General features: G+C 33.8%; 2 protein-coding genes across 11 annotated transcripts in view; one reads left to right on the top strand and one right to left on the bottom strand.

The window, feature by feature from the left end:
• The window catches only part of LOC123566561 (lachesin-like), a 460,053-nt gene that overhangs the window by 268,924 nt on the left and 166,742 nt on the right, over positions 1 to 24,387 (bottom strand). The window lies entirely within an intron of this gene.
• On the top strand, positions 19,050 to 23,956 carry LOC123538700 (interferon-inducible GTPase 5-like). The gene is made up of 2 exons (XM_045322992.2): positions 19,050 to 19,157; positions 22,366 to 23,956. Exon 2 carries the CDS (start codon positions 22,370 to 22,372, stop codon positions 23,555 to 23,557), a length of 1,188 nt encoding a protein of 395 aa, XP_045178927.2. The 5' UTR covers positions 19,050 to 19,157; positions 22,366 to 22,369; the 3' UTR covers positions 23,558 to 23,956.

The raw sequence follows: 24,387 nt of genomic DNA, 5'->3' as shown, positions 1-24,387 counted from the left end.
TAGTGCTTTGATGGTATTTGGTGGCATTTTTAAAACGCCGTCAAATACTATTTTAATCGTTTTGATAGTTGTTTGCAGTACTTATGGTATGATAATTTGCAAAAAATGAAATGGAAAAGCAAGAGATTATTGCGGGCCAGAGCCGCTCGCCTAACCCCAAGCGTCTGTGTGTAAACTTGTATCTCAGTAACCACTTATAGGAATGGATTGAAACTTCACACACTTATTCACTGTGATAAATTGACCTACACTGCACAGGTTCCATAACTCTATTTTGTATGAAATTTTTTATTAAGGTTTTATATGTAAGCTGGTATTTCAGTACCTACTAATGGAAATGAATTGAAACGTCACACACTTGCTCATTGTGATGATCTGACATGCAGTGCTCAGGTTCCATAACTCCACTACTTTGCATTTTTACAAAATTATGCCATTTTTTCGACTAAGCAGTTGTTGGTTAAAATTTTGTATGTAAGCTGGTATCTCAGTATCCACTAATGGGAATGGATTGAAACTTGCACAATTGTCCATTGCCATGAGCTGATATGCATTGTACAGGTTCCATAACCCTTTTTGCAAGTTTACAAAGTTATGCCTCCTTTTTTACTTTAATATGCATTCAATTGACAAAGTTGTTGAAGAGTCGAACGTTGCTGTCCCCCGACAGCTCTTGTTTTTACATTACTTTGCCTATTTTCATTAATTTTTAACTGAAAATGCCATACCAGGTGTATTTCTGCGATACTTTTCTATTTCGATTTAGGAGTACACAAAGACGAATTTACTACTTTCTAACGGTTGAAGATTTAAACTAATATTCTGTAATTACTTTTGGCACATTATTTGATTTTTATTTGACTGATAATTTGTGGGGCGATTTGGGTTAAAGTCATACGTTCCTCTTCAGGTTTTTATTTTATTTCAGTTACAAGTTCTGTAAAACTTCGAAACTTTCGAATTTCATAGGTTGATGTACTCAACCTCTAAACGTACAAGGTTGTTACTATACCTGTCCATTATTAACCTGTACCTGTCCATTCTTAAAATATCCATTATCTTAATAATGGACATGTATAGTAAAATAATCGTGTGTATAGAACGGTATCGGTACAATAACCTATATAATGGACAAAACTAACAAAGGATTACACCACAGCCGTGTTTTAATGGTACATATACTGTAACAAGGAAAATCCGAGAATCAGTTAAGATACACCGAAAGGATATATGCGGACTTTAAAAGGCAGTTCTTAAGAAAAGTCAATGAAAGAGAGTACACTTTTAATGCCAACTTAGATTCCGTTTTGGCAGATGTTACAGCTTTGAACTTTTGCATCCGATCAAAGCAAACTTCAGCAGTCAAATAACCGCTGTTCGAAGTTTACAGCGGTAAACGATTGTAAGTCGAGCATTCTTCGGGACAGAATTGTTGATTAGAAGGTATACTTGTTTACAAAGACTATTTCTTTGATACAACATACAGTCCAAAATTTGACGAACGAAACTGTGGATCGTTTTTGTACCAAGAAAGTCTAAACAGAAACTTGCAGCTTTTTTTCGCATGGTTAGGATGTCAGATTGCAGTTGCATTACCTGATGATATTCAGATATTGTGTATTCAGATTTAGAAGTTCTGAAAAAGACATCACATATAAAAGTTGAACAAGGTTGCTGGGATATAGCATATAGCAAAATACTGTCTATATGCGTCTTATCTAGAACAAAACAGCAAATCTATACAAACTGGAGAAATACTGAGGGTTTTTGAAAAATATATCTTAGGAAATAGTCTGTTAATAATAGTTCATTAAACAACTTTCAGTTTTGATGAAAGGTCCTTATATGTGTCCGATACTGGAAGAGATATGGTTCTAAAAACAAGCGTCGATGGCAATGTAGAACCAGTTTACAAGGGTAACAATCTGTAGACAATAACGGATCAGTTTCTGTTTAAAATATGTTTAAATATATACAAGCAAAGAGCTGATTACATGATGTCTGCGCATTTGGTGTAACTATCAATTAGCAATAACCACAGAAAGGATAACTCTTGCAAAGCCTTGTTTTAGGATTTCAAAAAGAAATGTGTTCATAAAAAAATGAAATGCTCTTGTTTACTTTTCAGACCTATCGATCTTATCATGTTACATCGAGGGTATTTAAAATGCTGTACGATTTTCAAGACTTGTGCAGATTAGAAATTATACGCCGTTTTTCAAAGTGAAAGTACTATATATTTGAATGGGGCTAAATTTTCAGTCATATTTTTTATTGAATGGCTTCGTATTCTTTCTAAAGAAACTAGGGAAATGTTTCTTCATAGTGGATGAATAAGTCATATTAAAATAGATCAAATACATGTAGCAGAAAAGAATGCAATAAACTAATTGCGGACATTTTTGCACAAAAAAGCTGAAAAAGTTGTTACATGTCAAAATCAAGGACATGACTTTAACACCGCATAAAACATTATCATTAATATTTACGTTCAAAAACACAGTTGATTTGTCATTCATACACATATTGAGAGTCCAAAAACATATTTTTATTCCTGTAAATCAAAAATAACAAAAAGTTCTTGCTACATCAATGAAGCTTCATATGGTATGAGAAGTATTATAAATAGTATGTAGTACAACAAAGAACCGTAAATTTTACGCTTAAAATGTTGATGAATAAGGGTCCAGATAGTAAATTCTTGATACTCAATCTTTTTTTATTATTATTATTATTATTTATTTATTTTCAGGTAGTCTTAAATAGTCTCGACAAAAGAGAAAGTAAGCTGCTAGGATGATATATTACTACCACCAACATATTAAGGTTATTATTTAGATATATTTCTCTAAAAGGTCATATGATTATCATCTTATTATCTGGCAAGTGAATAAGCTGCAATCACATATTTACACTCATAAGTCGATATTATGCACAATGTTTTAAACCTGTTAGCTCAAAATAGACTACTTTGAACACGGTATCGCGAGTGAAATTACTTTCAGTACAGTATTAAAGTGTTACCTTAAATAATTGGCACCTGCCATGTTTATTTTTTCTTTTGATATCCTTTCCGCACCTGTATTGTAATAAAACGTATCAGCGTCTGATGGCCCTTTAACGCTTCCATAGAATCAACACTTCTTACACGAATATTTCTGAAATGTCTAGGTCTGCAGCTCTCAAATACGGAAATATCTTACATCCGAGGCATTTTCAGACAACATCAAAAAGGACCTTTTGAACGATTTGATGAAGCTCCAAATATCTATATATTATTACCTCTGCTCCGTTGGTTTTGTGTTTATTCCGAGTTCAAATATTATTTTATATATGAAAAGCTGACATGTCGTGCTATTTAAAGCCCAGGTATTTTCAAATCGTTAGAAAGTGCCGAAAATTGACTCCCCATTAACAAAAAGAAGAAACCCACGCGCATACCTTTAGACGGATTCACCTCTGCGCATTTGTTTTCAAGTTTAGCCTTCTTTATTTTTGGAAATAGGTGAAGGTTGAATGACGTCATTTTCGGTGTTGTCAAAAAACATACAGGTCTATGCCTGGTGAGATTGCATGAAAATGTGCGCGTTTTCCTAAAGATATACTTCTGTATTATTTTGAATACTTATTTGAAGTATCTTTAAATCGGGAGAAGAGACAGACAGCCTTAAATATAATAGTAATGTACGCATAATCATGAACATTGCAACCCGCACGTTAAACATCAACGACAGGGAGCATGCGCAGTGCTCATTTATGATACAAAAATATTTTTAACTTTCACAAAACAGAAATCGCAAAGGACAATAGTTATTACTGTTATGAAATGAATATAATACAATATTTGGACAAAACCAGGTAAATCTTTGTTTAAACTTTTTTATCTTAGAATTGTTTTGGCGAAATCGAAAGTATACTTTTTTCTTTTATGAAGTAATAAGAATATTAAATATTATTTTGAAGATATCTGTGAACGATATCTTTTAAATCAGAAAAAATGCAGAAATGTTTTAGACGTTTTAAAGCCTACTTTGACTTGTTTGGTAAACACAAATATGTACATAACAACCTTGAGGGGAAAAAACGCGCTGAATAGGCATAACGCCAGACAAATTAATACATGCATGTACCCAATGCTTTTGTAAATGCAGAAACAAGATATTGACGGATAAGATCAAAAAATACAATACGTTTTGTTAGCTCCTTTATTTGTTCATAAATTTGATATTAGAATATTTCTGTTAATGGAAATTATTTTTTTGTGTTTATTTTTCAAAGACTATTTTTCATTAAAAATCGGATTAAAATGTCTTGAGTTATTGATAAGCGCTTACATCAAATGTTGGTGGACTTAACAACTGCTTTCCATATTTTACATTACGCCCGTTATGCTGAAGACACCACAATTAAATGTTGGGTTAGCATGTGCAAATATGTTCATTCTATTTTTATTTCATCATTTACTTAGGTGGAACACTGGGACTGCAGCTCTTTATGGCTGTGTTTATACACAACCTGATTACAATGCAATAGTTGAATTGAATTGATACACAAAGTTGGATTGATATTTCTTATAGTGCATATTTATTAAGATGTCAAAAAGTAGCAATGACCGGAGACAAGAGAGTCAGAAGAAATTCATGGAACGTTTTGTGAACACTGTGACAATGAGGGAAAATATATGACAGCGACAGGATTTTGCGTTGATTGTAACGACTTCATGTGTGACGTATGCATGAAGTACCATGAAAAATATAAATCTAATCATGTGATTCAAGATAAGTATCATATGCCACAGGATTATTGTTTCGAGAAATGTTCAATTCACTCTGACAAATGTATAAAGTTTTACTGTTCAGAATGTACCAAATTCGCATGTTCGAAATGTGTCTCCATCAAGGACAATTCGCACGAATATGGATGCAATTTAAAAACATGGTCACCAATTCAAAGCGTTGTTCAGAGCACAGAGAATGGATCGTACACACTAACAAAAGAAGAAGTCATTAATACCACATATGGCATAAAGCGAATAGAGGAGGAAGTCCTTTGCAAGCGAAATAACTGGCACAAGTGCAATGAACAAGTCCGAAATGCAGTAACATTGCACAGAAAAGAAATAGAAGGAAGGATAATTGAACTTGAAAATCAAATTTTAGGGAAAGTAGATGAGAGAGAAAAAAAGTTTATTGCTTCATTAGATTTCATCTCGGAAGATATTACTGCCATGAAGGTTCAAATGGATTCCCTTGCAACTTATCAAAACAAAGTGCAGCAATCAAACAATCGATGTTCAAAGTTTATTGCGATGAATAAATATAAGTCGAGCATTCGGTCTATTAGAGAAGGACTAGGAAACCTACAACATAAACTTGACTACACAGACTATGCTTTTGAAGCAGGCGATAGTCTAAACTTTGAGGAACGAAATTTTGGATATTTTATACCAAGAAAATCTCAACAAAAATTTACTGCATTTCACAAGTATGATCTGGATGTCGCTGAATATGTTGCTTGGATCCTCGCAGGAAGTATAAATAATCTATGTAGTTGCAATGGATTGCTTGTAGCCGTTGTAAAGGTAAGGAAAATGGTGGTGCTTCTTGATCCTGTCCAGCAAAAAAATTTATCTAAATTTTCTACTTCGTCACGTCCAGCACGATTAGCTTCTTTAAATAGAAATCGAATTGCAGTTACTTTACCCGATGAAGGAATAATTCAGATGTTGTGCATTTCAGATTTAGAAGTTCTGAAAAAGACATCAGATATAAAAGTTGAACAAGGTTGCTGGGATATAGCATACAATAAAACTCAGTATTGCTTATATGTGTCTTATCTATAACCAAAGAGCAAGGTTACAGTATTAAAAGAAACTGGAGAAATACTTAGAGTTTTGGACAAAGACATTTTAGGAAATAGTCTGTTTATTAGCCCAGGAAACATAGCTATCAGTTTTGATGAATGGTCCTTATATGTGTCTGATACTGGGAGAAATATGGTTATAAAGACAAGCCTCGAGGGCAAGGTAGAAACCGTTTACAAGGATAAAGATCTAAAATATCCGCGTGGAATAGCAGTAGACGAAAACGGATCAGTTTTTGTTTGTGGTGAAACGTCAAATAATATTCATCAATTATCCCCGGACTTGTCAAAAATTGGCATAACTATTGAATCAAAAGATATGCACTCGCCTCTCACCGTTGCAATTTGTAATACTGGGGCATCAAAGTGCTTGTCTGTAGGGATGAGTTCTAATACAAAAGTAAAAGTGTTCTCACTCACTTAAAACGTAGTCAAGGAATTTGGAGGTATATTGCAAAAACTACAAGACTAAATCAAAGCACTGAGAGGACTGATGTGGGCAGCGGTTGACAGCTTTTGGTAATGGGCATGAACAGTTAGCTTAAGTTTGGTGATTCTAGTTAAACTACTTTTGATTAATAAGCATTTTCAACCTTTCTTTTACCAAAATCAAGGGGTAAAACTTTGCTTTTACTGTGTCAAAGGGGATAAAATAATATACGAGCAAAGCCCGTGTGCTTATTAAAAATTTTGTGAGGTTTGGTTAATTTTGCTCAAAACCTGTTTTGAATTATAAGCGTTTTTTAAACAAATCAATGGGAAACACCCTGCTTTTACCGGAACAAGGGGAATAACAGTAAATGTGAGCAAAGGTCATGGTCTGAATCAATAATCATGGGTCATTTACCAGTCTTAAATGACCTACGTATCAAATGTAATCTTAGACCAAAGCATAATCTAGTTTTCTGGCAAAAAAGTTTTATTGTCAATGTGATATTGACCTTTGACCTACTGAACTCAAAATCAATAGGGGTCATTTGCTGGTCATGACAAATCTCCCGATCTCATGATCCTATGCCCAAGCGTTCTCCAGTTATCATCCGGAAACTGATTTGTCTACAGACCGACCAACATCCATCATCAAACATTAATATTTACAATATACCTCTCCTCCTTCGAATGAGGACAATTAAATTTCAAATTAGAAGATGCCCTTGTCTCCCTAGTCCCCCAATGCATTGTCGTACTAGGCAAGAAGTCAATAGAGGATAGGAGCGAAAGACAAAGAGACACTAATGTTTGGCTGCAGCAGAGATCATCTACTTGGCATGTCCAATCACCCTATGAAGTTACAAAATTCTGAGTCAAATGGTTCTCAAGTAAACCGTGTTCCATGTTCAGACCCCTGTGACCTTGATCTTTGATCGAGTGTATCCAAAATCTACAGGGGTCATCTACTCTGCATGTCCAATCATCCTGTAAGTTTCAACATTCTGGGTCAAGTGATTCTCAAGTTAGTGATCCAGAAAGAGTTTTTCCATCTTCATGCCTCTGTGACCTTTCCCTTAAGTCAAGTGACCCCAGAACATTAAAGGTCATCGACTTTGTAATTCCTATCCTCGTGATTGAATGTTCTGTCTCAAATGATTCTAAAGTTATTGGTTGGAAACTGTTTTCATATGACCTTAACTTTTGATCAAGTGATTCAAAAATCAATAGGGGTCATCTACTCTACATGTCCAATCATCCTATGAAGTTTCAACATTCTGGGTCAAGTGGTCCTCAAGTTATTGATCAGAAACGAGTTTTCCATGTTCAGGCCCCTGTGGCATTGACAGGTTATTTTCTTTCCAAATGAGATCTCATCTTGGTAAAAGCAGGCTATGAATATATTATACATAAATTACATAGATAAAAGACACTTCAGAATAGTTCTTTAACTAAAAACAACCATAAAAGAATATTTACAATGAAATCAAATGTTTCATTCAATTTTAAAACAACCCAAACAACTACTACTATCTCCAATATCAGCACACATCATGATCTTCGGGTTGCATTTAGTCAATTTTCAGCTGTAAATTAATATAATATGCCTCATAATCATGCCAATATGCATGTTTTAGTGTTGTTATATTTTCTGGTCCTTTGGGATCATGGAGTCCATTCAACATATGTATAATAAAGTTCTGTATAAGCTGGCGCTAGGGGCACATTTCATTACCTCTCATGAACAGACTCAATCAAACCGAGTCTAGCTGCTGCTATTATTCTTCTTCTTGGCTGCATTCTATGCACCTGTAAGTTTCAACATTCTGGGTCAAGTGATTCTCAAGTTAGTGATCCAGAAAGAGTTTTTCCATCTTCATGCCTCTGTGACCTTTCCCTTAAGTCAAGTGACCCCAGAACATTAAAGGTCATCGACTTTGTAATTCCTATCCTCGTGATTGAATGTTCTGTCTCAAATGATTCTAAAGTTATTGGTTGGAAACTGTTTTCATATGACCTTAACTTTTGATCAAGTGATTCAAAAATCAATAGGGGTCATCTACTCTACATGTCCAATCATCCTATGAAGTTTCAACATTCTGGGTCAAGTGGTCCTCAAGTTATTGATCAGAAACGAGCTTTCCATGTTCAGGCCCCTGTGGCATTGACAGGTTATTTTCTTTCCAAATGAGATCTCATCTTGGTAAAAGCAGGCTATGAATATATTATACATAAATTACATAGATAAAAGACACTTCAGAATAGTTCTTTAACTAAAAACAACCATAAAAGAATATTTACAATGAAATCAAATGTTTCATTCAATTTTAAAACAACCCAAACAACTACTACTATCTCCAATATCAGCACACATCATGATCTTCGGGTTGCATTTAGTCAATTTTCAGCTGTAAATTAATATAATATGCCTCATAATCATGCCAATATGCATGTTTTAGTGTTGTTATATTTTCTGGTCCTTTGGGATCATGGAGTCCATTCAACATATGTGTAATAAAGTTCTGTATAAGCTGGCGCTAGGGGCACATTTCATTACCTCTCATGAACAGACTCAATCAAACCGAGTCTAGCTGCTGCTATTATTCTTCTTCTTGGCTGCATTCTATGCATCCAGAGGATCTTTTTACGAATTTTATTGTCCAAATTCAAATATTAAAAACTGGAATTTTTCAAACTTTGTTTGAATGATCTCGAATTATTTCATTGCAGTTTTCCAAATCTCGCTATTGTATAATTATCCGAGAAGAAATCGTACACCAGAACGTGAATATTTGGGGACGAAAACACCGCAAATCTACCGGCGATTAAAAAGGCGAATTTGTTAAAAATAATGTTTCTTTCGAATTAATTATACTCTTTAATGATATGTCAATCACAAACACCAGCTGGAATGTAATATTAAATCAAATTGAAGTGCATACGATCGTATTTTCGGGAAACAGGTACGAATTTTTCGCTCCCTCCGTTACGGCTGCAATTATTTTCCTAAGTCGTGCAAATAAAAATTATCTACGTAAATATTATGAAATGATCGTATCTTTCTCTATGAAAAATAAATAGGCTAACACCTCTTCTGTTGATTTCATGCAATATATCTTTCCATAAACCCATTTCTATGCTACAAAGTTCAACGGATGCTTGGGTGCAATTTTATCCCAAAAAAATAGAACGCACGCCGTGCTAGTTAGATGTTTTCTGATCATGTGACCAAAACAAGCTCTTTGGTGTTGTTATGATAATAAAATTTCGATTAACTCTTCTAGCAGGAACTAAGTTTTAATTTAAAACATTCAAAAAAGACGCAACTTGGTTTTAATACCGATTATAGATGTACGCGGATGGTGATGAAGTAGCCTAGCTAGTATACTATATTTTCGTAGGTTATTTATAGTTTATTTTGGTCACGTGATGAAGAATTGTTTTGGTCATGTGATCAAAGCAAGCATGCTCATTTTCATACGCGTTGTTTTTGTTGTAAAATATAGATTACGGCAAATTTGTACTTAAGCAGTGCATTTTTTGATAAAGTTGAATCTCAGAAGCTTTCTGAAAGTTAAATAGACTTGAGTTACGTAAAATTTATGGAGGACATGGAACTACTTGTTCTTCGGTTTCGGATAAGCATTTTGACTGTAAATTTGTGGTATGGTAAATCTGTGGTCACGCTTCGCTGCCCACAAAAACTGTTGCAATATGATTGTTGTTGTGTACATTCATACACAAATGTATATAAATACACAACGAAATAGCTTTTAAAGTATTTAGACTATTTTCCCATCCATTCCACTTGTCTTTTAATTTCTTTAGATAGATCTGATCAATGTATGTGTCCAAATTCTTGAATAAAGTATAATATTATCAATGAAATCATAACATGGGACCAAAGTTCAACTAATTTCCTGCCTTTTTGTCATGTTAATAGAAGATAGTGTTGATCATCATTTGCGATACTTACAGAAGAAATCCGAAGATATTGTATTTTGTTGTACAAATACTGCATATTCTATTTATACAGAATTTGCCTCTTGAAAGTAACAGCTATTTCTCGTGTTCAGGAGTATGTGAAATAAATGAAAAAGTAGTCGGATCTCCCTTTAACTGGCTGTTTCTATTCGGATCGCATTTATAAAAGAAATGATGAAGAGAAGTGATAATATGTTATCATTGATATTTACAAACCACGTTTGATAAGGACTTACTGTTTACTACTATAATTTAATTAAGTTGACAAGTATAGCTTTTTAGAAAGCTAGAAAGTGCCTCGCTTAGCTCTTGTTATGAAAGGGCAGGTGATGAAAGGGGGTGAATATGACCCAAAAAAAATACCTATATTTACCCTCATATATGTGTAAAATACACTTCTCTTTTAAACTGTTTAGATTGTTTTAGGAATAAACAATTTTCTGACAGGAGTGTATTGATTTTTTTAAAAATCAAATAGGAATTTAGACTGTTCTGGAACAAACAGGAAAAAGTCAGATATTGGTGTTTTTTTCCGAAGCAACCTGCATTTTTGTAAAGAAGAGTACAACCACTATATTTCTTCTTTTTTTTTAAAAGCAATGCATTCAAAAAAAATACACTCTTTAAAAATGTTTTATTTGCTATTGAAAAAAATATCTACCTCTTTAAATACTTTTTAAAAATACAATCCTCTCTGAAAATTGTTTATTTGGTATAGAAAAATATATATTTCTCTTTATTTTGTTTCAAAACAATATTCTCCTCTCTGAAAATGTTTTATCTGCTATTGAAAAAACTGTCTTCGCCTTTAAATATTGAAAAGAAAATATACACTCCTCTTAATTGGTGATTTATTTTCTGTAAAAATATTTTCCTCTTTAATTAAAAAAAAATATACTCTCCTCACTGAAAATATTTTATTTGCTGTAGAAAAAATTACATTCCTCTTTGAATATTAAAAAAGTACACTTTTCTTTAAAAATGTTTTGATTGTTTTAGGAATAATTGTACTTAACCATATTTTTTCTCTCAATATTTTCAAAGAGTGTGAATAAAGTATGTTGAATTATGATGTTAAGTAAATTATTTTTTCATAACATGTCTAATATTTGTTTGTATTTTAAACAAAACTGCCGGACAATAACTGGTGTTAAAGTAATGTTGAATTTCAATTAGCAGTGGGGTACGACGTAAATGGTGTCTTTTCGGTTGTTTAAGTGAGCAAATTGTGACTATCGGGTAAATAGGGAAAATATTTTGTCAAGTAAGTGAGTTTTTTTTTTTTACTTTGGAAACATTGCATGCGTGCATTCTGTGACCACGCTATTTATCCCATCCCGACAATTTACACCGAGTCTGTACCTGGCGCCGTAAAAAAAAGTTATTGAACGCTTTATATGGAGATAAATAGTTCAAGTCTTGCTCAAGTCCACTTTTTCCAACGATTTTTGTTAAAAAAAAAAAAAAAAAAAAAAGTACAAGTTGTTCGACCAAATTCATGATAGCCAAGGCATTAGAATTATCAATTCATACTTATGACTGCATAGCCCAAGTGAAAGAACCTTTTATTGCCGATTGTTTTCTTGTAAAAACCGATTTCAGTAATTTACTGGAAACTTTAAGGTTTAGGAGTATATCATCAAAACACAGAAATATTTTATAAACGAATAACATCTTTACCAATATTTTACCTGACCATTACATGTTCTGCCGTACTGTCCCGTACGACGGATACTTAAAACATTCTGAAAACGTTGCCCCCCTTTGAAAATCAATGTCATTTGTAAAGAAATAAAAATAAACAATGTTTTGAAACAATGAAATTAATGAATCTCAGGCTGGATTTCGGCATGGGTACTCTGCGGTAGACAATATATTTTCATTACAAGCAATGGTACAGAAATGTCTCCCCAAAAAGGGTGGCCGTTTTTATTGTTTATATGTAGATTTCCGTAAGGCCTTTGACAAAATAAATCACTGCAAGCTATTCGAATCACTAGAAAAGAAAGGTCTACATGGTAATTTCCTCCATTTACTAAAGATTATGTATAGTAGTTAAGACAGTTAATGGTGGGACTAAAGACTTTTTCCGTGTAACATCGGTACAAGACAAGGGGATAAGTCAAGTTCAACACTCTTTACACTATTCATTGATGAGTTAACAACCCTTTTGCGGGAAAATTGTGGGTCAGGTAGCTTTATTACTAATGATATTCCTGATATCATATCGTCTGTTGAAAACCGGAAGGTGGTATCTACCAAATTTTCTGAAATTTGGGTTTTCGTATTTTCTGTTTTTGACATCGCAAATACGTACTGTGTTAAAATTTGAGCGCTAGATCTTTATTATTTTTTAAGTTATTGATCAAAGATCAAATGTCGTATCTCAAAATATAGATGTTTTCCTCGGCCAGAACCAAGCAGATATAAATACTATGATTCTTTCTAGTTTATGTAGCAAAATATCATGCCAGACTGTATCATTTATCCATAAAATGTTTTGGTTTTCATTAACATCTAAGTATATGGTACATACATTTAAATCAGAACATATCATTTGGTAGTAATATCCTATGGCATTCACCTGAAAGGACAATATTTATTTTCTCGATATGCCAGAACCTAGCATCTAGAGATGCAAAATGTTTGCTATTAATATATTGCCACATTTTATCTGCCAATCTGTGATATCTAGGGCAAATTGTTTTTGGTTTTGGGAGAGAAAGGACAATATCTGCAATTTTGAAATGGCAGATTGTCTCAATTACCAATGATACATTTTAAAAGCTGTCTTTTGAACTCAGAAGGTGCAAACTGGTACTGATAACTGACTGCATAATGTTTGAATTCAATAGTATCTTTTAAACGACTAATTCATAGGCGTAGCCAGGATTCTTTGTAAGGGGTGCAAATGCGAGCCATGAAAGGGCAAGTGCGGGGTTGGTACGGGGAAGTGGGTTCCCCTTCTGCAGGTGGTTTTCGGGGTCCTCCCCCTGAATTGTTTTATATCCCGATGTATTTCGTGCAATTTAATGTATATCTGAGAAGTAATCGGATAAAGAGTTTAACACGATTTGGAGTAAAAAAAGTTACACAATTTTTGCCAGATGCGGCTGACCTATTGCGAAGTGTCCTCTCCTACTTTAGCGAATATGTTTGCGTCATGAAAAATCACAAACGCTTGTCAATATTTTCAGCTGTGATAAAAATTACTTTTTAGCACTAATAATTGATATAAGAAATAATTAATCATTTAGGTTGTCAGTATTTTAAACATCGTTAAATAGACAAGGCTATAGCCTATGCATAAAAAATAATGACACTATTTACCGCGCTACCCTATTCCAAATTTACTTTATTTTTTCAAAAACTGCAGTTTTTCCACGCTTTGTTATTATTATTATTATTATTATTATTATTATTATTGTACATAATTCGTTTTTGTTCTAATCTATTTTCATGTACAATGCAGGGTAGGAAATGTCGGGAATACTCTTCCTATGTGGTGGCAAGTTTGAATCGTCTAGACAATCTTGTCTGATCCTCCGTGGCCGAGAGTCAGATGTTGCTTAATTTGACTCACTTGCCCCACACCGCTGTAGGATCAAAACCTCTGTTGAATTCTTTCATTGCATCTCATAACGTAAAATTGTGTTTGTTGTGTATTATATGAGAAACAAATATTGCATCGTTTTAGTTATAGTCTTTAAAATATGTACAACGTATAAACTCAATGGGATAGAGCTGTTATGTTTAACACTATTATAATATGCTTCAAGGTGTGGTTTCATATGTCTAAGATACACGATATATAACATATTTCTCCCCTTTTTAAGGTGAAAGTCAGTACAAAAAAGGAGATAAGTCGTAAGTTTTAGTCAAAAGTTCTAATTACAATTAAGATTAACGCAACAAGTAATTGCTTTTATCTGAGGGAGTAAACTGTAATGTCACACTATATTTAAGATTAACACATCAAGTAATTGTTTTTATCTTTTTTACTAACCTGTAATAGCATACTATACATAGTCTATACATAGTCAAATTTAAAGGCACATAATGGCCTTATTTGAGATACAGCTGCCACATTTTCCGTTATGAACATAAAATGTATTAATTTCTTGTTAAATCCTTTCTTTAACATTTGTCGAAAGTTTGAATATTGCTGAATAAACTAGAATGTTTTATTGGTTGTATTGTTTTTTATTACCATTCTTTATGGCACTTACTATAAAAGTTCTTGTGCAATATTAAAAGTAGTGCCTATTTAACCATGTAATTACGCATAACATCTATTTGGAAAGCTGTTTAATCTCAGCGTTTTTTAAGATAAAAATTTAATGCGTTATGGACCTTTAAACAAAACCGTATCTATTTGGAGGTTTTCTATACTCTCGTAATAGGTATCTCCTTTCTACGAAAGACCCGTGGTGACATTTCAACTTCATTATTTCACGATTTCTGCTTCCTGATTTCACGATTTCCACTTCATGAATTCACGAATTCACGATTTCTGCTTCCTGAATTCACGATTTCCACTTCATGAATTCACGATTTCCACTTCATGAATTCACGATTTCACGATTTCCACTTCATGAATTCACGATTTCACGAATTCACGATTTCACGAAAAAACTTCACGATTTCTTGATTTCACGATTTCATGATTTCTTGATTTCACGATTTCCACTTCATGAATTCACGATTTCACGATTTCTGCTTCCTAAATTCACGATTTCCACTTCATGAATTCACGATTTCACGATTTCCACTTCATGAATTCACGATTTCCACTTCACGAATTCTCGATTTCACAATTTCCACTTCATGAATTCACGATTTCACGATTTCCACTTCACGAATTCACGATTTCACAATGGTGAAATCGTGAATTCATGAAGTTGAAATCGTGAATTCGTGAAGTGGAAATCGTGAATTCATGAAGTTGAAATCGTGAAATCGTGAATTCGTGAAGTGGAAATCGTGAATTCGTGAAGTGGAAATCGTGAAATCGTGAATTCGTGAAGTGGAAATCGTGAATTCGTGAAGTGGAAATCGTGAAATCGTGAATTCATGAAGTTGAAATCGTGAATTCGTGAAATCGTGAATTCAAGAAGTGGAAATCGTGAATTCAGGAAGCAGAAATCGTGAAATCGTGAATTCATGAAGTGGAAATCGTGAAATCAAGAAATCGTGAAATCATGAAATCGTGAAATCAAGAAATCGTGAAGTTTTTTCGTGAAATCGTGAATTCGTGAAATCGTGAATTCATGAAGTGGAAATCGTGAAATCGTGAATTCATGAAGTTGAAATCGTGAAATCAGGAAGCAGAAATCGTGAAATAATGAAGTTGAAATGTCACCACGGGTCTTTCGTACCTTTCAGTACAAGTGTCCTGTTTATTGCTTATTACAGCAGGTGACATATCAGCTTTCTGCGCACATGATCGCTATTCATGTCACGCGGTGGTTTCGGAATTTCTGGACTGTAAGTAGTATACTTTTGCATCTTTTGCGGTAATGAATGATCGCAATTCATTCATTTTATTTTACGTAACTGATTTGCTTATCTCGGCCATAATATTTTATACCCTATATTAATTTTGTACATGAGTAGATCATCACGAGAAGTCATAGTACCATCTATCCATTTGTCCTTATCCCGGTAACAACACACTAACTCATTTTCACCGATTTCGAAATCATGGTATTGTCCGTCATCATGAAGATTTAGTTTGCTTATCAAAAACGTAACGTTTTGTTTCAGGTCTGACAAGATCTAGTTCTACACAGGAAACGTTTCGTGGGAGACTCGTTAGTTGTAATGTGTGATGTGTTAGGATACCATAACAAAAACAATTACGTTTCTGATTTAAATCTCGCGTTTCGAAAGGCATAGCTCGTATACTTGACACGGCCATAGAAATACTTCTTTGTTTCTCTAAAATGTTCAGTTCTTTCACAATTTTAGGTTATAACGAATATATAACTGGTCTAGCCTTCATGAATTTCGGCATGGCAGTTTCTTTAAGTGATATGTTAGCTTGCTTGCCTTTAACTTTCCTAGTGCCCTTGGAAAACACTTGGGTAGTAATGTTTCAATATATCGTTTAAACAATACAGTATTGTTTCATTGTCAATAACATTTACATGCACAATACTTTTCCAATCATCATGACTTGATTTACCAGTCTCTGCCTCGCTTCCATTAACAGCACAAATCTTCACTTGTACAGTATCTTTAATTGACCATTGTACATGCACGGCAATATAAGAAATCTTTCGGTCGTATTGTGAATTTCTATATTTCCATCATCGACATAGAACATGTTATTTTTTGTATGTACCTATCCTCATGCTAATACATCAACTCAAAAATTGCAAGTCTTTGTAAAGTAAGAAATTATGAATGCAGACTATTTGTACTAATGACAACATACATAGTAAAAATATGCTATTGACAAGCGAAGCGAGCCTGAAAAAAATCTGAAAAATATCATGTAAAAATGTCATTTAAAAGTATGCTATTCGATTAAAAAGTGCAATACTTGCCGAAAAGTGGGGAGGGGGTACGTTCGCACCTGTCGCTCCCCCTTATAATTGCTGCGTGAATACATTAAGATCTTCAATAGGTACCACTGTCGTAAAATGCCATTGTAATTAGTACAACAAAATATATTACCTTTTGACAAGATCTATATGGTAACAGTTTATAATTACTAGTGAGGCACCAAGTATCATAAAAGATATTCTGCGTAATGACTTTGCAAGAAGTATGATATAAATGAAATTTATAATGACTACTGGCTGCAATATGTATACACAAGTCACTTTACTTAGTAATACTTACTTACTTACTTACTTACTAACTTACTTGTGTCAATGCAATAGTATCTTTTAAATGACTACTTGTGTGAATATCATAAGATCTTCAGTGGATACCATCGGCGTAAATTACTGTTGTGATTAACTTTAAGTTAGATTTAAGTTCTCTGACACGTAATATAATGACACATGTCTATTTACTTATGGCAATTTCAAATACAAGATTTAAAAATCTTTTATGAAGTATTAAGTAAGTTTAAACTAATATTTATTGCAACCAAAAACATTTAACGCCAAGTTACTCTGTTCTGTCCGAAACTCTATGAATTTGTGAAAACAAACTGCATTGCCAGACCACTGTATGCATAAATACTATTATATAGCACAATGGAAATACTTGTTATGTCATTTTTTTTTTATTAAAACCAAATAATGGCTTTGGTATATGTAATAGTTTGGCTCGCTCTGTTCAAACAATATTCGTATAAAAATGTAAAGCTATAGTATGTTATGACCATAAACTAGGTTCTGGCATATTATTCTTTGTGTGATTTTTAGAAACACGAATGCCAAAAACATGCATCTTTAGCTGCAGTGTTCTGGCTAGAATGGCACAAATAGAAAGTTATATCTGCTAAAAGCCAAAACATATTGTCTGAAAATGAGATGTTTTTCCTATTGGAAAATGCTGATAAATCTTCAAAGTTATAATGTCAAAATAAAATTGTCCAAATTTGCCCTAAGTTTTAGAGTAAATGAAGGGAAACATTTACTAATTACTCAAGAATGTAATCGGTCATCAAAGTACTAGAAATGGTACGTAAATAAACATTTTTATACATTTGAGGAAGTCTTTTCAAGTTCCTGAAAAAATTCAAAAATGTCAGATACCAGGTTCTGGTTTTCAACAGACGATATGTCTATTATTTGCTGATGACGTAGCAAGCTAAACTGTGCTGAAACGGCAGTTAAACTGCAGCAACAGTTAAACTATGTATATATGTTTTGAGGGAGTGGAGTGGGATACTAAGAGACAATATCAAGAAACACAAGTAACTAAAATATTTTTGAGGTAGTGGAGTGGGAACACAAGTAACTAATGTATTTTTGAGGGAGTGGAGTGGGATACTAAGAGACAATATCAAGAAACAAAAGAACTAAAATATTTTTGAGGGAGTGGAGTGGGAACACAAGTAACTAAAATATTTTTAAGGGAGTGGAGTTGGATACTAAGAGACAATATCAAGAAACACAAGTAACTAAAAATAAGATAATAACATAAACAAATATTTGCTTTTTGATCGGGAGGGGTGGGAGGAGTGGGAGTGACAGGTGGACGGACGAACATGTATGGTGTATGAACATCATTTCTATATTTTCCCTGCCACTTCACAGTGCAGAATGACGAACTATATTTAAAAAAAAAAAAGACAAAAGAAACAGAATCCTGAGTTCAACTTTGTATAATATATATAGGTAATTGTCCGAATGACTTCATTATATTCGTATAGAATGTTGCCTTTTTATATTTACAGATTTTTTCCGTTTGTATGCATCTGTTAGTCTGAGATACACTTCTGCATATAGTCAAAATAGTTTGTTATCCTGAACTGATTGTAAGATATTTCGTGCTGAGTCAGTGCCTAATCAGTGCCCCCCTCTAACGTTAATACCAAATAGAAACCTTTCTAAAAAAAAAGTGAACTGTATTTAGATTAGGATATGACATTTGTTAATTTAAATAGAGAGAATTTATTAATTTAAATAGAAATTGTAACACTAAATAAAAATGAAAAGATTTACAATAAAACTATTACTCGATCAAGTTTAAAAGACTTAAAGACAAAAGACATATAAAGACTGGACAGTTTACTATATGTTCCTAATTGGTTTATTTTTACCCTACGTCACGTGAGAATCTACGTAGAACACTTTCCCGATAGTGTGGTTAAACAACACAGGTAGTGCACTGTTTACTATTCTGTCAAACTCTTTTTTTCTTGAAGTATAATAACAAACAGTTCCTGGACTGGATGTAAATAAGAATATTCCTTCAAGGTTTTGATTTTTTTCTTAAATATTTTAGTTAAGTTATAACTGTTTATGTGTTTTTGCATGCTGGACCAATTCCAAAACTTTCTTTTTTCCAGCACGATTATATAGGTTTGTGTAGGTAAGGTTTTGCTGCTGCATGTTATTTGTGTAGCGTCTCAATGCGTTAACGAGGTGACCTAACTCAGTCACTGTTTTCTTTTCCCTCCAGTTTGATGATGAAATCACTTCTTCATTACTAATGTGATTTGGATGCGGCTCGATGTAAACAATGATCGTTGCCAATGTCGATGACGAAAGCACTGCGATTATGAATTTTTGTTTTAATAATTTCATTGTTTTAATTTCTCTTATACTAATCCTTTCCAACATTCAGTTTATGGATTAATAATATGTCATCCTGTGTCATTTTGCGAACAGACAAGTTCTCATAAACAAAAGAAATACTTTCCTAAACCCATTTTTTGTTATAAGTAACAATTTTTCTTCTTTTTTGTAATTTATATCTTATTTCTAGAGACCTCATTTTATAGGTTCACTTTTATAATATATCATGAATAGTTCAGTAAAGAGTTAACAGCATGATATGTTGAATTACAAACAGACAATTGTACATATTACATGGTGACACAGTCAGTGAATAACAATAATAATAATCATATATTCTATTGCCAGCAAAATTTTGAAGGTAGATATAAAGGCTGTACTATCTAATATTATGGACTTCCAGCTTGTAGACAAAAAAAGATAACTGAAGGGAGATAAAAGCTGTTATTAATGATACAGACTTTCTGGCTGAGTTGCTTCCCTTTGTAAGTAACAAAATTTTAATTTTGTTTGAATTTTATTATTGAGAGTAACTGCTAATAAAAGTAGGACATGCATGTATACTAAGTAGCTCATTTTGCTCCGACATACTGCTGTATGTTTCTAAATATTGTATTATATATGTACTATGACGTAGCAGTCTTGTGCGTTTCATGTTTCATGTTTTACGTGTTTGCACCTTTCCATACCGCTCACGTACAGCCCGAGTCTGCTATTATTGTACCCCGCGAATAACGAAGTTATAAGATGGGTATACTGGTTTCAGGTTGTCTGCCTGTCCGTCTGTCCGTAGACAAAATCTTGTACGAACCAACTCTCATTATTAATAACATTGTAGTACTGATGCTGCAAGCCCCATGTGGTTCTGGGACGATCTGTGTATGAAAAGAATTGGAACCACTGCCTTACCCTTGCATGATCGTACGAGGCGACTAATAGGGTCTTAACACTTGGTTTTGCTGTAACTCTGTGTTTCCAGCAGGTATGCAAATTTTGATTCCATACCTCATGTTTTTTTTTTCGATGTAAATGAGATGTGAAACCAAAATTTGTAGTCCTGTTTGGCGCCATATAACCTATACTGTGTTGGTGCACCGTAAAACCCAAATAAACAAATAAACATTGATGCTGCAAATACCTAAGCACCGGTCTATCAGATTGAACAAAGGATTCTATATACCAAAATATTTGTTAGGATCTCTAGATTACAGAACTGCATGATGCAGTTGCATTATGTGTGGTAGATAACTAATAGACAAGATGGCGTTCAAAAATGACCGCCAAAAATGGTTAACTTTCTGTATATGAAGATTTATAGATATACAGGAGTGCTAAATAGATCTTATTGAAATACAACAAAATGTATCTTGTGTTGTCAAGAGGACGATAAAAGGGACCTTTTCATGGAACATTACTAATATCCAAAATGGCGTTCAGTATGGCTGCCATAATGAGTAGGAGTTTGTTTCAAGACTTCGTAGACAAACTGATAGTGTTATAATTCCTTTAGCAAACAGTCAGCATGTGCACATTTCACTCTTTGTCAACACAAATGACATTACATTGTATTTTTAACAGATAAAGCAAAATTGGAGATAACATGTTAAAGATGTTAGACTGGATTTATACATTCAACAGTTTACAGTCTGATTCTATCTTTAATCAATATTCTGTCTCTGACACTATTATAAATTTGTGTTTATAACTGACATAAATGTATATGCATTTACATAGTGCATGTTTTGAATATGTAACAATACATGGTTGGGCATTTTAGAAGCACGTGCATACATCACTACATATGCTTGCACAATTACACCCTTATTATTTACGTCATTTAGGGGCAGCTGCACAGACTGCAAGTATTTAGATCATTATTTACGTGATAGCGTCTTCTATTCAAGTCGCAGGATATAAATATTTTTGTCAAGTTTTGAAATAACTGGATTAACACATGGATTTGTCTCTCTGAAATGTTTTTCCACAAAAAAAAAATCAGTGTCACAATACAATTTTCTTTTATCATTAAAACAGCTACAGAAAGCAACCTCGCTTTACTTAGAAAATGTTAATGTATTTTTCTAAAAAAAAATATTCGTCAATACACATGGCTGCCAGAGGGCGTGGTCACTTTTCCTTTTCTAGTATATTATATAATGGAAACTTTAAAAATCTTCCTTTATGAAACTGCTGGCTTGATTTTGAAGTAATTTCACACAAATGAGCCTTGTGTGACCTGCTACCAAGAATGTTCAAATTATTTTGAATCGTCAAAAATACATGGCTGCCAATGGGTTTGGTCACTTTTCCCTATATGTATTTTGTGGAAACTTTAAAAAATCTTCTTGTAGAAAACTGCTGGCCCGATTTTAAAATAATTTCACTTAAATGGTCCATGTGTGACCCTCTACCAAGACTATTCAGATTATTCTGATTCGTCAAAAACATGGTTGCCACGGGGTGGGAACACATCTTCCTTATATGTGTATATTGCAAACTTTAAAAATGTTCTTATCAGAAACAGCAGGCCCAATTTAAAATCATTGTCAGAAAGAAACCGCTGGCCTTTACAAAGATGGTACAAATATGCGGTTTCATAATGATTTTACCGACTTTTCTCTTGCATAATTATCTTCCCAAACTGTTAAAGCAAGCAGTGTATCTCAGGTGAGCGACTTGCGTTGAATGAAACTTGTTTTTCAAAGGCACTGAGTATGTTTCTTTTAATACATGTACCTATAATTTCTGCCGTTATCGTTCATTTGTTTTGTTAACCACTTGTTCCTCTGTATCCCGTGGTAAAGGTGTTCTAGCTTGTATAAAGGACAAACCGTCTATTTCAATAAGAGTTTTATCTTATCAAAAATACATTGTAATTTAATTTCAGGATTATGACTGAAGAACATTTTACACTTTCCGAAGCTGAGAAAGCCGAGCTGCTGAATGCAGTAACGAGTGGAGGTGTCCCTGGGTTGATTAAACACATCCAGACGAAAAACTGTGAATGGAAAAAGATCCCACTAAATATTGCAATTACTGGCGCATCCGGAGTTGGAAAGTCGAGTTTCATTAATGCCATCCGTGGATTAACGGCAGACGATGAAGGCGGGGCTCATGTCGATGTTGTTGAAGCTACTAAAGATGTTAAGCCGTACACTCATCCCGAAAATGAGAATATGGTGTTCTGGGACCTTCCAGGAGTTGGAACCCCAAAGTTTCCCAGAGAAAAATACCTAAAAATAGTGAATTTTGATAGCTTTGACTTCTTCCTCATTCTAGCTGCAGGTCGATTCAGAAATAACGATCTGTGGTTGGCAAAAGAAATTACCGAACGTAAGAAAATTTTTCACTTTGTTCGGACACAATTAGACGTTGAAGTGTCAAATGACAAGAAAGGACATCCTAAGTCCCATAAGAAAGACAATGTCATAGAGAAAGTTCGAGCCGACTGTCGGAACATCCTAGACGAAAATGGCTTTTCTGAAATGTCGGTTTTTCTCATCGACAGCTATTGTCCTTTTGACTTTGATTTTAATTCATTGACAACAACCCTGATCGATGAAACCCTTGATCGTAAAAGGGAAGCCATGGTATTGTCCATGTCTCTGATTACAGATGGAGTTTTAGAAAGAAAAGTAGAAGCTCTTGAAAAGAGAATCATCAAGGTGTCTGTAGCTTCGGCAGTCGGCGGCGCGATACCAATACCTGGAATCAGCGGAGTTGTTGATCTATCATTACTGATATCCGAATATCAGTTCTACAAGAAGCAGCTTGGTATTGACAAAGAGACGATAGAAGAAGACGCACGACCTTTGGACAAGGATCCAAAAGATTTGATTAAAGAATTAGGTCTACAAAGTGGAAAAATAAAGACTGTATATGATCTGTTACCTGCGTCACACACATTTTTAGACGTAGTTCAAAGCACTCTGCCACTTATCCTTCCCATTTTAGGTAGTTGTATTGCCGCTGGAATGTCCTATTCATTTGCAGCAGCAAGTCTAAGGGGTTTACTGCAGTTATGCGCGGATGACGCAAGAAAGATGCACAAAGAACTTGTTATGAATGCGTTGAACTAGGAATTTTGACATAATGCGTTACCCAATACATGTACTACAAAAGGTACTATAGTCGACTTTTGAAAAATTAAACATTGATTACATATTCTCATAGATTCTACTCCTCGGCGAACACATGGGTCATATTCCTTTGGCTAGAAAGATTCTGCACATACTCTAAGTCAACATTTTAACGAAAATGAGTAGTGTTCTGGAATGTTCAGAACGTGTGCAGATTGTTCTAAAGAAAACCTGATGTAGACAGAACAGTCACACTTTTTCTTCAAGGTCTACTGAAACTAACTTTGCACTGGAACAAGCTGTTGTATGACTTTGCAATAGAAGTTATTTACTGTTGTTTATTGTTCTTTAAAATATCTAGTACAATTAATATATAGAGTCAACCCTGATTCAGACTAACTACCTTTTAATGTTGATATATATTATTTTGTGTTGTATTGTGTGTCCATATCATTCTGTGATATGTAGTTTGTACAGCGCTTTTGAACGTTTATTTTATAGATGAAAAGAGCGCTATAAAAATCTGGTAAATAATAATAATAATAATGTGTTAAATATTTACGACAAGTGAAAGTATTTTATTCCGGCTATCCGGCGTATCCGCTATTTTATTTTATTCAACAATGCCAGAACTTGTAGAACACTGTTCCGAGTATTCAAAGGAATATGGCCATGGTTTTCACGTAACAGCCAGAGAATGCTGTACTAGTACAGAAATTGCCGATCCACTACTCTAAGTTAAAAAAATCATGACTTTCATACACCTTGGAGATAAATTAAAAGTATTACAGTGTTCTTTATTCAGAGGTATCACATAATTAACATGTAAA

The sequence above is a fragment of the Mercenaria mercenaria genome, chromosome 8 (genome assembly GCF_021730395.1).
Source record: "Mercenaria mercenaria strain notata chromosome 8, MADL_Memer_1, whole genome shotgun sequence".
In the NCBI taxonomy this organism is placed as follows: domain Eukaryota; kingdom Metazoa; phylum Mollusca; class Bivalvia; order Venerida; family Veneridae; genus Mercenaria; species Mercenaria mercenaria.
This window is presented reverse-complemented; position numbering and strand designations above follow the sequence as displayed.

Excerpts from the sequence above, each read along its gene's own strand:
- LOC123538700 (XM_045322992.2), top strand. The coding sequence starts at position 22,370 with ATGACTGAAGAACATTTTACACTTTCCGAAGCTGAGAAAGCCGAGCTG.